Raw genomic sequence first — 16,610 nt, forward strand, 5'->3', positions numbered from 1 at the left:
TTTAAAATTTTGGTATTATTACTATGACAATAATATTATCGCCTTTCTTTTCTGCAGGTCTGAAGGATGAACATGTATCGATTTCAATATCTTCCTTTTCTTTTGAATGATGTATATATAGTAAAGCAATCACGATCAAGTGGCACCTTGATCGGACATGTCTTTTAGACATGACCAAGTCTACCGATTCACTTCGGTGTTATGATAACTAATTGGTGCGATTGTAAATGATAACAGATTGATATAAACACACCCGATAATGAATCAGTGTCAAAGCAAATGATAACAGATCGATATAAACACACACGATAATGAATCGGTGTCAAAGCAAATGATAACAGATCGATATAAACACACACGATAATGAATCGGTGTCAAAGCAAACAATAACAATAACTAATAGCATTATATGCTATCGGGTTAATACCCCGATAGTATATTAATGCCGATTCATAAATGAATCGACATTAATATGCTATCGGGTTACTAGCCCGATAGCATTTAGATCGACGCTTAACTATGTTAAGCAGGTCGTCGATCTAATCCATCTTTATCCAATATCAATATCATAATCAAGATCAAAGTTACAGTCTGATAAACATATTCAGTTCGGAAAGCATAAATCAGATAATCTAATAGCATAGATGAGTGAACCAAAACAGAATAGAGGAGATTAATGAGTTAGGAAAATCTTATCTTGCAGAAGCTACTAATGCATTAACACTCCGTCTTAGCTTTGGAAGATAGTTTGAGTAACCTGCATCACATTTCTTTTTCCATAATGTCAGTCTCCAAGAATATATATCATCTATACATATGATATGAAGTATCATTAGGACATAATATACAAATATAAAACATCACTCTAATCATGTGACATAGAGTATCACCTAACCATGTGATATAAAAGATTCATCATTTCATTATGACAAGATATCACCTAAACACGTGATATCAGTATTGCCTAAACAGGCAATACTAAGGATAAACATATGAGGATGGTTAGATTCTCATCTTATCCAGGTTGTGATATGTGCACAAACATTTTATACAAATATTTTATCACAACACCATCATGGCACATCCATGACATACCAGAGATCCAACATGATGACTGGTTTAGAGAATCATAAGATCGTCACCTTATGATGTCTACATACAAGTGTTCATAATTTGAAAGATCGTCACCTCTTAGATATGAACACAGGGGGTGAAACCCAGAATGTCTCAACATGACAAAAGAAGTTTACACATTAAACATCTTATTTACAAAGCAGATTACCTTTCTATCATACCTAAACCTTTTCTGAAGTGATCAACCTTCACTCTGGAAAGTGGTTTGGTTAGAATATCTGTAGTCTGATCTCTTGTACTAACATATTCCAATTTGATCACATTTTTGTCTACCATGTCTCGTACATAATGATATGGAATCTCAATATGCTTAGATCTGTCATGAAATACTGGATTTATAGAAAGCTTTATGCAGCTCTGGTTGTCACAGCGGATGACAATGGGTTTCATGGGTTCACCAAATAGTCCCACAAGCAACTTCCTAAGCCATACTGCCTCTCGAGCAGCCATGGAAGCTGCAATGTACTCGGCTTCGGTGGAACTCTGTGCTACAGAAGACTGTTTTCTGCTGATCCAAGAAATCATAGCTGATCCTAAACTGAAGCAACACCCTGAAGTGCTTTTCTTGTCAGTCACACTCCCAGCCCAATCTGAGTCTGTAAATCCGTGTAGGTCTAGATCGACTTTCTCATATTTGAGACCAAGGTTTAGAGTACCTTGTAAGTATCTCATAATGTGTTTCACTGCAATCAAGTGGATTTCCTTAGGCTCACACATAAACTGACTTAAGGCTTTGACTACATAACAGATATCTGGCCTTGTATTTTTCAATACTGCCATCTGCAGCATGTTTGATTTTAAAAAACCATTTTGATGAAACAACTGATTTCTTAGTAACGATCTCCCAAACATCATTCTTCATAATGGACTGATACTCTTCAGACATGGCATCCTTCCATACTTGATGTTTAAGTGCATCTGATACATTGTTTGGTTCAGCTTTAGAGAGATCATTCATAAGAGCAACATAGCTAGTGAATTTATTAGGTCTTTTGCTTTCCCTGAAGGTTCCTGAAGGAGCAGCAAACTTCTGAGCTTCTGCTACAGTCTTGGTGGCCCATAGAGGTCTTTTCTTGAGGTTTTCTGTAGGTAGGATTGGAGTTTCACCTATAGTTTCCTCAAGATTCTCCCTCTGAAGCTCAGGAGTAGGATCTTCTTCTATGTTAGGAGTGGGGATATAGATTTCAGGCTCTATTTTACTTAGGGCTCTTTTGAAGGCTAAACCTTCTTCAAAGATTACATCCCTACTAAGTTCAATATTTCTCTGACCATGTATATATATTCTATAGGCCTTGGATGTTTCACTATATCCTACAAGTATTCCTCTTTTTCCAGAAGGTTCTAGTTTTAGTCTTTTCTCTTTAGGTACATGTATATAGATAGGACACCCAAATATCCTAAGGTGGCTGATATCTGGCTTTAGTTTGGTAAATACTTCTTCAGGAGTTTTATCTTCAAGATGTGAGTGAGGACATTTGTTTTGTATATACACAACAGTGTTAGTTGCTTCTGCCCAAAGATTGATATTTAGATTCTGATCAAGAATCATGGCTTTGGCAGCTTCTACAATTGTCCTATTTTTCCTCTCAGCTACCCCATTTTGTTGAGGATTATAAGGTATTGTTAGCTCCCTTTTAATCCCTGAGTTTTTACAGAAATCTTTAAATAGTTCTGATGTGTATTCCCCCCCATTATCAGTTCTTAGGATTTTAATTTTATTTCCTGAGTAGTTCTCCGTCAGTGATTTAAACTCTTTAAACCTACTAAGAATCTCTTCTGATTCTTTACACTTCAGAAAGTAGATCCATGTTTTCCTAGAGTAGTCATCAACAAATATTACATAATACAAACATCCTCCTAGAGAGGGAACAGACATTGGTCCACATACATGAGAATGAACTAACTCAAAAACTTTGCTCGTCTTCCTAGTACTATTATGGAAGGCACCCTTGATATTCTTACCTAGGGCACATCCTTTGCATGCCTCTGAATGATATTGCTGCAACTTAGGTAAACCTGTGACAAGGCTTCCCATAGATGATAAAGCTCTATAATTCAGGTGGCCTAGTCTTCTATGCCAGACCTCATTTGCATTTGTTGCTTCATGAATTAGGGCTAGGTTGGGCTCTGTGCACAGCTCATACAAATAGCCTTGTCTTTGACCAATGACTTTAGCTTTCTTGATGGCAGAATTTCTTGGCCAATCCAACACCTTGTTCTCGATGAAGGTTACTCTGTATCCATTATCTTCTAGGGCTGATATGGAGACTAGATTTCTCTTGATGCCGGGGACATAAAGTACTCCTTCGAGTTGCAATGATATGCCTGTCTTCAGTTTGATGGTGCAAGAACCAATTCCTCTAATTGGATGTGAGGAATCATCTCCGATGGTTACTTCCTCATCATTATCCTATCTCATGGAGTCTAACACTTCTCTGAACCCTGTAATGTGTCTGGATGAGCCACTGTCCATCACCCAGGAATTAAATTTATTTGATGCATGGCTTGTAAGTGCTGAGTAGAGGACATAGTTCTGGGAGTCATCTTCTCTTTTGGATTTTCCTGCTCTGGCAAATGTGGCTTGTTTGGCTCTCTCTGGACATTTTGCAACAAAGTGTCCGAACTTATCACACCTATAGCATTGAATATGTGATAGGTCTCTCTTTGAAGTGTTCTTGCCTTGATGACCCTTCCTCTTCCTAAATTGCTTCTTCTTGGTTGTCTTATTTGTGTTAGTATTTAGAACTTGAAGGTCTTCGTCTATGTTCTTTTGTTTTATTCTCATCTTGTTCAATCTTGATTCTTCTTGGAGACAATCGTCCCTTAATCTTTCAAACTTAGGATACTTGGACCTTGCACTGATGCCTTGGACAAATGTACTCCATCCACTAGGCAACCCATCTAGAGCAATGAGTGTTAACTCTTTGCTTTGGATCTGGTAATCCAGAGTTGCTAGTTTGTCTCTTAGAATTGATATCCACATAAAGTAGGCATTGATTGTCTCCCCTTTGTTCATGGTGATATGATTTATTTCTCGTTTTAATGCCAGAGTTTGACTTGCATTTGATATCTCAAATGTGCTTTCAAGTGCTTTGAACATTTTATAGGCTGTCTGATGTTTTCTTATGATGGGCATTATGTTGTTTCTCACCCCATCAACTATTATTTTTATGGCCTTTTCATTTCCCTCAATCCATGCTGTTTTGTTAGGTTCATTTTCAGGTTGGTCATTTTTTAGTTTGAACAAATGAATCCACTTTGTTTTCTTTTAAGATCATCTGGATTCTGAACTTCCAGGCTGAAAAATCATCGCCACCTCTGAGTCTGTCTTCGAATCTGATAGCACTGGCCATTGGAGAAATGTGATGTAGTATATAACCTCGTTCTTAAATTATTCACAAAATTGAATAGCCTCAAGTTCGATCAACGTGGCTCTGATACCATGTAAATGTTATTGCAATTTCCAATTTAATGAACAAGTTATATGCTAGATGGTGTATTTAAAATTTTGGTATTATTACTATGACAATAATATTATCGCCTTTCTTTTCTGCAGGTCTGAAGGATGAACATGTATCGATTTCAATATCTTCCTTTTCTTTTGAATGATGTATATTTAGTAAAGCAGTCACGATCAAGTGGCACCTTGATCGGACATGTCTTTTAGACATGTCCGACCAAGATGTCACTTGGTCGTGACTGTCTACTGATTCACTTCGGTGTTTATGATAAGTAATCGGTGCGATTTGTAAATGATAACAGATCGATATAAACACAACCGATAATGAATCGGTGTCAAAGCAAATGATAACAGATCGATATAAATACACACGATAATGAATTGGTGTCAAAGCAAATGATAACAGATCGATATAAACACACACAATAATGAATCGGTGTCAAAGCAAACAATAACAATAACTAATAGCATTATATGCTATCGGGTTAATACCCCGATAGTATATTAATGCCGATTCATAAATGAATCGACATTAATATGCTATCGGGTTACTAGCTCGATAGCATTTAGATCGACGCTTAACTATGTTAAGCAGGTCGTCGATCTAATCCATCTTTATCCAATATCAATATCATAATCAAGATCAAAGTTACAGGCTAATAAACATATTCAGTTCGGAAAGCATAAATCAGATAATCTAATAGCATAGATGAGTGAACCAAAACAAAATAGAGGAGATTAACGAGTTAGGAAAATCTTATCTTGCAGAAGCTACTAATGCATTAACACTCTTGCTACTCAAATTGAATAGATCCCTATTAACATGCCTTCTTCTCCCTCTATTGAAAGAACACTTGAGAGACGTAGGGAACCCTCTCCATCACCCAAAAGGTCTCCCATAATACCTCTTCCCATGCCTTTTTCTCTAGATTCACCTCCTCCTAATCCTTCTCCTCCATGGGTTTCTCTTTGTTAATACTCCCCCACATATGGATTCTTAGAAAAGTTATCCTAGAGAATCACCTTTATCTTCTCCTAAGAGAGCTTCCATTTCTTCTCCAATCAAGTCTCCCACTCTATCTCCTCCCAAAAGGACTCCCATTCCGTCTCCCAAGAGAACACCTACTCCCCCTTCACAAAAATCCCTTGTCCAACATGAGTCCCAAAAGGAACAACGAACTCAAGGAATCACAAAACAAGGAGAAGCTTCCACTCCAAACACTAATATATGTGGTTTGGCCATATATTATTAAAGAGGAAGAGAGTAACAAAATCAGTGATAGAAGACTTTTCACAACTAACCTTGATGATAAGAAGGCCTCCTCCAAAGAAGGTCAAAGTAGATATTCCATCACTATGGATACCTAAGGAGTTAGATACACAAAGATTATAACTCCTTTATGTGACAAGGTAGAAGAAGAGATGCAAATCTTTGATTATTAGGTGATAAAGGTGTCCTTGGGAAAATAGTTATGGGAATTCAAGATATAACTAAGTCCTCTATTGATTTTATGATCCAAACAATGGATAAATATAAGACAACAAAAGAAGAGCTGAAAGAGAAGGAAACATACCTAACTTCTTATAATTAGTACTTGGTAGGGTCTATCAAGTCTACATCTACTGCACCAACTTTGTTGTTTGTTCAAGTTATAGAGAAGGATATCATGTCAAAAGGAGAATTGGTCAATATTATCATGACAACTAGGGCATGGAATATTGAGTTGTTTTCATTGGGATCTGTTGTGACATTTTCACACATCCCGCATTGCAAATGGGGATTCCCACTTTTCGCTTTCCAGAATAGTACTATTTTAGCTTAGTTGTCTTTAGCTTGGAAATAGTCGTAGTTTTTACCTTTTGCTTGTGAGAAAGGTTTAGTCTTGTCGGTCAGGGATGACTGTGTTGAGCTGCCCTTGAAACGAGTTAGGATGCAATGTTTATCCTTGAGGGTGTGGTCACGTTAGGAAGTCATGTTTAGTCCATAATCCATGATCAAGTGGCAAGACCGAGGTTAGAAGTTGAAAATGCAAGATGTTGTCATAGAACAAGAAAAAATGTCAATATTGTCCATGTTGCAAAATGTTGTCATAGTTGTCAAAATGCAAAAATGTTGCAAAATTGTCAAGTGGATTCAAGATTGCTAAGAGTTGAGGAACGATGAAATATTTGGGGATTCAATGGCTTGACATGATGAAGTGAGGGGAAAAATGATCAAAATCCTTGTCTAAGTTTTTGGAGTTCAATCCTAGGTTGACGAGTGGAATGCATTTTGTCCTTGATTGACCCTCACTTGCGCTCATCGCTTTGTCCTTGTCTAATAGGGAGTTTGCTTGTGGTAATCCTTAGTCCACAGACTCCCCTAATTTGCGCCCATTCATTTGTCCTTGGCACTATCTTATTGCGCCCTTCCTTTGTCCTTTTGAGGCTTGGAAACCCTCCCTTGCTTTTGTCCTTCACTTTTGTGCACATCCTTAGTCCTTTGCCACCCTCAGTTCAAGCCTTTAGGACCATGTACAACATGAAAGAATGCCTTGGAGCTAATCCATCCAACTTGCACTCAAGGCCTTTTGTCCTTGTCTAGCTTGCACATGCACTCATGCTATCCAACATGAAAGTTGTTTTGCTTTGTCCTTGAGCACATCTCATATGCGCCTTACCATTATCCTTCCACACCATGGGAATGCACTCTTCTCTTATCCATAGCATGCTTGGAATCTCACTCGTTATTTGTCCTTAGCAACCTTAGGATTGTACCCTTCTTTGCCCATGACAACCTTAGAGTCCCTCCTTGCAAACATCCAAAGTGCTCTCAGCACATGAGTCCCTACACCCTTTGAAATCTCGTCTAGAGTCTAGTCCGTGTACAACTTGGAGCTGCACCTTTCTTGACCCATCCTTTATCAATCCCTTGGCACCTTCAAAATCTGCTCAATACATTTGTCCTTGTCTCTGCATCCCTCTCATTCCCGCCTAAGGATTTAGTCCTTTCTTACATCTTAAACCTACCTAAGAACTTGCCCATTGTTGCATCTAAAATCTGCTTGGAGTGGAGTCCCTATACACTTTCAAACACCGCCCAAACTTGTCTTTGGGCCCATGAATAATGCGCCTAGTGCTGTCCTTAAGGGACCCCCATATGCGTTCTTAATTGTCCCTAAGAGACCCTGAATGCGCCTACTTTTGAGTCCTTAAATGCACCTAGAACCTCTCTTTCATTATCCTTGACATCTCCACAATCTCGCCTTCAGCAGTCTTTGTCCATTCAAACCTTGAAATTCCGCCAAGGAGGAGAGACTAGGATCAGACCTAAAAAAAAATCAGTCCTAAAGCATTTTAAAAAGCTGCTCAGACCTGAGCTCACATAGCAGAGCAGAACACTTGATTAAAAGTGAAATGTGAGTTGTGAAATGTAGCGCTCAACTCCTATTTATACCCCTTCAAGGGTGAATCCACAAAGCCAGCCAACCTGATCAGAAAGAGAAGATAAATAAATCAATTCCAATAATAAACCTGGCCGAATTGCATTAGTCTTGATGCACATGAGGTGCGCGCTCAAAATTGTCCTTGACACCCCCCAAAATGCGCTTACGATGTGTTCTTGAGGACCCCGTAAACCTGCCCAAGGGGATTGAATGCTTAAGTCGGCCACTTTGAGGAAGGAATTCAAAAAATTAAAATGCAAAACAAATAATGATCGAGCCAGCCAATCTAATTGATTTGAAGTGAATTAAGGGGTAAAGAAGCATATAAAGGGGAGAACAAATCATTCCTTTCAAACACCAATTTGCAGTTCAATCAATAATTGATTAAAGAGAAGGAGCAGAGTGAGATCTACCAGCAGAATTCAAACAAATTCTTATCAATTTTCTTTCAAATGAAGGGGAATTTCATCAAATAATAAAGCGAATTCTTCATCAGACCTAGTATGAACTTGTTAAAGCCTGATTTAGTGTGGTTTTGGAGACGTTTTCACCATTTTAACAGGCCTCATCTGATGCAAAATGTGCAGTCTGTGGTGCGAATTTGGGCAGACCTAATCCACATTGCAAATCAAACCTTTTTTAGGGTCAAATTTCCAGATTTGAAAATTCAAGTTCCAGATTGGGAGGGGTTTTAGGAAGAGTCATTTGCTAAGTGCTAGTATTATTCTCATTTATTCCTTCATGTTTTGATGCAAAATCTGTTTGCCCTTCAGGTTTGATGAATTGAGAGGACTTCACATGGATGCACAAGGAGGCAAATCAACATCATGAAGGACTCCATCAGGACAAGGTCTACAAATTTAAGACAAGGATGATGAAGAAGTCAAGATGATATCAAGGCAAGAGGAGGAACGCCTCAAGGGCATGGGAAGGATATCAACAATGCAAATGAAGGGATGAAGAACTCAAATCATGACAACTTCAAAGACACAATACACAGAAGGATTCCCCAATGCAAAATTCAAGATCAACACATTGAGGTCTAGGTATACATTCCAAGGAATCCATGTTCAAGACATTCAAGAAGAGGGAGATCAAAGCAATGCAAATGACTCAAACGATTCAAAGGAAGATTCATCTCAACATTGCAAGTGCAAAGGATAACGTGTAGATTCAAGTGTTCAAGAAGGTCACAACATTCAAGGTTTGCACTACAAAAGGGGTATATTTTACAGCAATCTTGATTTTCCTTTGGAAATCCAAGAATCAAGGTCAATACAACGAGGAGGTAATATTGATCAAGGGCATCATGCACTAGAAACAAATGCGGATGGAGGATGCACACTGCAACATGTTCCACAACTCAAGAACATCATACAAGGAACTGAATGTCAAGATTCCAAGGTTGAAAGTGGAAATGCATCACAAGAAAGAAATTCTCGAGTGTGAAGATGTGATCAAGGAAAGATAATTTCAGAAGAGTCAAGTAAAGCTAGAAACTTGATCACCAAAGATGATGCTATTTGGGAATATGAACCATCATAGTCATCACATCAAGCAATTGCAAATGTTGAGTATCAAGAGATATTGCCTGAGACACAAAGATTTTTTTGTGATGATCTACAAGGAACAAGTTGAGTTGGCGCTTAAACACATTCAACCAGTCAAATAATTCAAAGTCAAGGTGTCCAATTTCAATGAACTTGGCTCATCCTATGAAGAAGATAACTACCCATGTGGAAGGCATTGAGTTCAATGTACCTAACCTCTTTTCTCATTGGTCTACATTCAAAGAGGGACACGTGTCCACAATATTGTAATTTTTTCATTGGTTGAAGATGAGCTAGTTATAACTAACCCTAATTAGGGATTCATCCTGTAATCTCGACCATTGGTTTCAAATCAATCTGGGCCATTCATTTGTATTTGAGACCTTTATATAAGGCTCAATCTTCTCATTTTTAAAGGTTAATAGTTAGTAGATCAATAATAGACAATAATTAGCAGTTAGCAGTAGAGTAGCAGGAGGAAGGTAGAGATTGTTGCCAAGACTATGGTGGAATTAATACATGATTTTTGTTGAAGCATGGTGGATCTTTATGAATTGTTTCAACATTTTGCATGGTTTCTCGTTACTTCTCAAATTTAGTTGAAGTTCATTGATTGTAATGGAGAAATGCAATGATATTTGATGAATTCCTTGGTGTTCATACCATTTGTAATTTGTTGATTGCAAATTGTAGTGTATGGTTACTCTGAACTTCATTGTTGCAATAGATCAATTGTGGATATTCATTTGGATTGCGCTAGCATTGGGTATTTGAATGGGTGTTTGGAATATGAAAATTATTTGCTACCTTTGGAGATTGCATCAATTTTGTATGGTTGTTATCATGGCGAAGCAAAGCTTGATTTAAGGAGTTTGTCTATCCGAGCATCATTCATTATCATCATTGTCCTTAGTTTTAAATTATATTTCCTTAGCCAATCATCCTTTTGTCTTTTTTAATTTCTTAGTTAGTTAAGTCTTCCACGTTCGAGCAAAATGTAAGTCCCTTTGTGTTACCAACATTATCACATCAATACATTGAGTCCATCCACAATATAAAGTTTATTGTTTGCATTGTAAACCTTGGAGAGACCTTATTTGATCACGTTATTTAGCATGAGGTTTATTTGTTCAAGCAAGGATATAATACTTAGTATTTTATTCTATGTTCGAGGTGTCCTAAAAAACACTTCAACAGGATCTAAGGTCATGGAAGACATTTTTGTCTTGTGTGACAAAATTTTCAAGTAGATCAAGCCTATGAGATTGTTGGAGGAAGGATTGGATGTAGAATTGGGGATTTTGGAGAACAACTAACCTTAGGTTGTCGAAATGGCTGGACTAGACTTCTAGACTTTAATGGATGCGGGCATTTTGTATGTTAGGGAGCCTCATTTGCATAAAAAATGGAAGGAAGCATATAGGTCAAAATGAAGATCCTAAAAAGGTATCAAAGATAAATTTAAGGTAGCTTACACATTAGTATTAGATACTTTTGATGATATACACAATTTTGTGGAGGAGGTGGTGGGTCAATCTTATGATGAAAATCATGAATTTAATACCATGGAAGTCCTAAAGAGGTAGTTTCAAGATGTGATAAAAAATGAATCTGCTAAGAAGTTTGGATTCAATCTAGCATCAATCAATAGACTTGTGAAGATAAGGACTACTTGTGAGAATTTTGAGATGAAGATGATTGAATATGTAAAAGGTGCCTTAGAGATTGTTTGATATCTTTATTAAGGTTAATGTCAAATTTGTATACTTTAATGGACTAGATGCAGATTATGTTTGAGTAGTGTTGGATACGTACAAATTATATTTGTAGAACAATCAAGACCTTGGGAAAGATGCAAAGGATGGCCAAGAGGAGTTGTACAAGGGAGCATGACATGTACATGCATGCCAAATTTTGATTCAAGTGCAGTTTAAAATGAGAATCCAAAAGTGCAAGTCATGTGACTTTTGGCATTCCTTTGTAAATTTGTCTTGTATGGTTTATGGAGAGAAAACTTGTCATATTCTTCTTCTTGTATAACCTATAAAATGCTATTTTCTATAGAATCTTTGGATGAGAGGATGGGGGGATGTGAGAATGGGTCTTGGAGATGGGGGGACCAAGGGCCTAGATATTGGGAAGGCAGGGGTTTGGGTGCAGTACCCCTAGTGAGATTGAGGGCAACCGAAATTAAGGCCTTCAAAACCACTCAAACCTTCTGGAGCACTCCATTTTCACAATTTTGTCACTATGTTTTCTACACCACCAAGTCCTTACTATTTCTAACCAAATCTTCATTCTTCATAAAATTAATAGTGAAGCCATATCTAAATAATGAGGGCTATGTAGTTTTTATCATTGTTCCATGAAGACTCGGCCCTTGTTCTTCCTCTTGCTATTTTTCTCACTCTTTCTAATGCTTGCACTCAACCAATGAAGACTTGGCTAATGTTCTCACTCTTGTTCTTGCTTTCACTTTTCCTATCCCAATGTTTTCACTCTTGCAACTTGCAACCTTGCTTATTGCTGTTGAAACTTGATATTGATGTGGAGTGAGATTGAGATCTTATTTTATTGTTTTTTAATGAGTGCTTAGGATGTGGCTGGGTTCCATAAATCATTAGGTTTAGGATTAGTGGTTCAAAGATTTAAAAATGCTTGACTTTCTTTTAAAAAAATCACTTTTTAAAAATTTTGATGCAAGGGACTGCTGGGAATTTTGGTGCATTTGAGGGGGACATTGATGTAAATTTCCAACTCAGACTTTTCAAAGATGATAACAGATTTGGAAACACAAATGATAAACTTTACCTAATTACATTAAACAACACCAAATAAAATAACACAGACAACTTGTACAAATGACTCAGAAATTTCCCACAGCATTATATTTGATATAATTCTTATTTCTACAACAAGATGGACTGTTATGACAATCATTACAAAAGTTACAACAACTGCAAATCTGCAACACACAATGTACACTTGGAGCAATTGAACTTTCATGCAAATCCATGAAGCTCCAATGCAATCTTGAGTGAGAATGCCCTCAGGAATAAAAGGGGTTTTGTCCTCCAATTTTAGTAACCAAGGGGTTTTTGTTCACTGATCACAATCTCCTGAGTTTTCGTACACAAAATTCTTGAACACAAAGTGCTTTAAAATATTAAAATTGTGTTGTAATTGATGATCCCAAAATGAAATTGTTGACGTGTTTTTTATGACTATGTCGAACACAGAATAAAGTTGCCTAATGGTCACTTCACTCTCTCTTGATCAAAGTGCGATTGCATGCTAAGATTGCAAGAAGTTCAAACAATCGACTCCAAGGTTCCTTTATGCTACGGACGTGACTCATTTGGCTGATGTGATTGCTGGTAATCCAAGGGGCCTTACGTTTGCATCATTCCTTCACCTCTTTGTTGTGGCTGGAATTCCATCATCGGATATGGCAATTCTGCGATGCTACTCCTTCGAACAAACTAAAATGAACTGAAAGTAAAAGGGAAAGGGTTTAGAAGGATCTAAATCTACTCTTAAGGGCAGTGATAACAATGAATAGTGCTTTGGTGGACAAATTCCAAATAAACCAAGCTCTGCTTCGCCAAGATCAACTACAACTCCGCAAGAACCGGGGCAATCTTCTGGGGATGCTAGAGGATTTTCAAATCGAGAAAGTACATTTGAATACCCAAAAACGATGCAATCCAAACGACTATCCACAATCAAACTTAGCACAAATTTAGGGGGCTCAGACTAACTTTACATTGCAACTTACAATCAACAAGATGCAAAAAGTATGAACCATGGAAATTCATCAGACACCATTACATTCTCCATTGAAATCAAAGCACTTTACCATTTCTAATCTAAGTGAGGAAGGTGAAACCATGCAAGCTTTGAAAAAATAATTTAAGTGGACACCATTAGAGAACAATGTTTCACTATTATTATCTCAAAACTTATCGCAACAATTTCATACAAGGCTTACTCCTTACAAATGAGGGGGGTCACCCCTTTATATAGGCCTCAGGCTATGCAAACCCTAATTAGGGTTTCACCCTAGAAGATTCGCCACTCAAGATGCACCAAGGTGGGAATCAGCAATTAATACCCATGAAACCTATATACAATTAATTCAAAAGTACCCAAAATAGCATCCATTGCGCATTAAATGCACCACCTCCTTCAAATTCGCCCAACATGCATTGAATATTCATCCATGCAAAAATCACCCCATTATGTCATAAATGCTCCATTTCCACATGCAGCGGCTGCATGCAAAAGGAATCTGCCATAAATTCAACATGCAATGATCGGGTCGCCATTTGGTCAAATATTCCGGTAATGAATGCGCCACTCTACTGCCACGTGTTCAATAGATCCTCACCATGCAAGTGGACCCCGCCGTCGTATATCTGCTCCTGCATATTTGGAATTCCAATATGCATGTGAATCCTCCACGAGACATCCATTTTGGCGCCTGTCCTTGGCCTGGGGCGGAATTTTGTTGTGGAGGAGGAATTCATCAATTTGTGAATCCTCCATGAGACCTCTGTTTTGGCGCCTTGCTGAGTGCTTGGGCGGATTTTGGCCATGAAGGAGGAATTTGATGTTTTCTACCAATTCAGGACATGTATATATATGAAATATAACATTTAAGTATACTTTAAGTTATATTTCATATATATTGTCAGGATGTTTGAGAGTGGTTTCAGGTCCCGAGGAATCATAATGCAAATTCTGGATTTTGGAAGATCTTTCAAATTTTCAGACTTAGTCAAATTTCAGGCCATTTTCGGATTAGGATGATATTGGTGGATTGATTATGAATTTCCAGACTTGGATGATTTTGCATGCTTTCCTCTTCTGGACTAGGAGTTCCCTACTTAACCATTTTTTTTTTTATCCAACTTGTTTGCCTTCTAACTCTTCTGGATTTAGTAATGATCTTCAGGAATGTTCAATCTTCAGCGTCTTCAGAGATATTCAGCTTTCAGTGTTTTCCTGTGAAGATCCTGCCAAAAATAGATTTTCCCAAATAGTAAGTGTTTCAAAATGTCAAGGTTTGGGCAAAATAGGTCAGGAAAGCACCTACTAAAAATAGAAACTTACTAAAAATAGAACTTACTAAAAATAGTAAGTTTGATTTTTGGCAAAATTAGACCAATCAGGGTGGCAGTGAGACTCACTAAAAATAGACTTACTAAAAATAGTAAGTGCTCAGAAATGGCTCAAATTTTACTAAGAGGTTACATGGGATCTCCAATCCCCGATTCTTGAATTTTTCTTGGTGTATGTCAAGTAGTAGCTTTGATCCCTAATCCTCGACATTACTGGAGCATATGCCAAGTAGTATCTATGATCTTCGATCCCTGACATCTCCCTGATATATGTCAAGCAGTATCTCTGATCCTTGACCCTTGACATCTCCTTGATATATGTAAGCAATACCTCCGATCCTCATTACTTGACATTTCCTTGAGTCCACTCCAATCTTTCATCAAATTTTTGGAAAGGGGACATGACAGGCCCTCCCTCTCCAAGATTGCTTGTCCTCAAGCAATGCAAATTGGGATGCTTGACTATCTTATGTCCTTCCCATGAGGCATCTTTGATTGGTAGGTTTTTCCATTTAATCAGATATTTTGTGATGCTCCCGTTTCTCAAGTTTTTGACTTGGGTATCCATCACCTCTTCAAGGATTAGAAATACCTTACCCTTGTCATATAAGGGTGGGAACACTTTTGAGGGAATAGTATGCTAACCAAGAACTTTTTTCAAGCAAGACACGTTGAACACATTATGAATCCTGCTATTTTGTGGAAGCTCCAACTCATAGGCCTTTTCATCTATCCTCTTCACAATCCTGTAAGGTCCATGGTATTGGGGTTTGAGCTTTTCAACTCCACTAGTCTTAATAGAAGTCTGCATATATGGCTGTGATCTCAAAAATACCAAGTCTCCCACCTCAAAAAATCTCTCTTTCCTTTTCCAATCTGCACGAGTCTTTTGCCGATTTCTTGCTCGCTGTAAATTATCTTTTAGTGCCCTCAATATCTATCTTATCTGTGTGCAGTTGTAAAGAATGCAGTTTGCTACAATATTTGTTTTCTATACTAGCTTGCACTTTTCCTATTTTTCACATTTGAGATGAATCATAATATGAGATTATTAACAGTATTCTGTGTTGTGTTTTTGTTTGTTTGTGTGAATGTTTATCACAATCCTTTTAGGGCATTGTTTCACTCTTATTTCTAAAGTCATTATGATGTTACGTTTCGTTGCCCAAATTTTCATTATCTTGCCTTTTCTTTATTCTATTCAATTCATTATCTGGTTTCTTCAATATGACAAATAGTAAAATTCTAAAACCCTTATTTAATTTAATAACTTCAGCATTTATAGTTCCTTATTTCACTTTATCTTTACAAACACTGGGAAACTTGAGTTTGAAAGGTATTAAAAATTGCTGAAATGAAGTTAAGATGACATGCAAAAAGGACAACACTGAAAATTTAATTTCATTATGACAGTATTGAAATTCTTATTTTTAATTTAGATATATATTATGTACCCCATTATCTTGTAGGTTTGGAGGGTTCTTTTACTCTGGAAGGTCCAATTGAAGAAATTGCAAAGGCTGAGGCTAGGGATGCAGGGATGTTGCTGAATGAGCTGGGTGTTCTGGTGTGTATGGACCATGTAATTAATTTTCATTGAAGCAAATATTTAGAAAATTAAATACTTCAAGTATTACATTAAAATTTCTGCCAAGGAATATTTTATATAATTGGCATATTGTTGTGTTTAAATCTCAGTCATATTATAATTTTGGTCCTGGTTACAGTGGGGTTGCACCAGAGAACGTGTTCTTGTTTTGCCTTCGTTATATAAGCTTTTGTCATCTTTCATTATTTAATGGAACAAGGAAAATTTTATAGTTTGTAATAAAAATACACAAATGTTAAAATTGTCTTGACTGTTTTAGTTTTAATGTTCTAAATCCTAAGTTTTGTCTCTTTTACTTTGTTGAAATAA

The 16,610-nt window shown here is 37.2% G+C and overlaps 1 protein-coding gene across 4 annotated transcripts in view; it reads left to right on the forward strand.

The window, feature by feature from the left end:
• The window catches only part of LOC131073494 (uncharacterized), a 112,197-nt gene that overhangs the window by 36,257 nt on the left and 59,330 nt on the right, over positions 1-16,610 (forward strand). For all 4 annotated transcript variants that reach the window (XM_058009927.2, XM_058009929.2, XM_058009930.2 and 1 more), the window contains exon 2: positions 16,162-16,259. In XM_058009927.2, coding sequence (XP_057865910.2) covers positions 16,162-16,259 — 98 coding nt within the window. The remainder of the gene's footprint in view (positions 1-16,161; positions 16,260-16,610) is intronic.

The sequence above is a fragment of the Cryptomeria japonica genome, chromosome 1 (genome assembly GCF_030272615.1).
Source record: "Cryptomeria japonica chromosome 1, Sugi_1.0, whole genome shotgun sequence".
In the NCBI taxonomy this organism is placed as follows: Eukaryota; Viridiplantae; Streptophyta; class Pinopsida; order Cupressales; family Cupressaceae; genus Cryptomeria; species Cryptomeria japonica.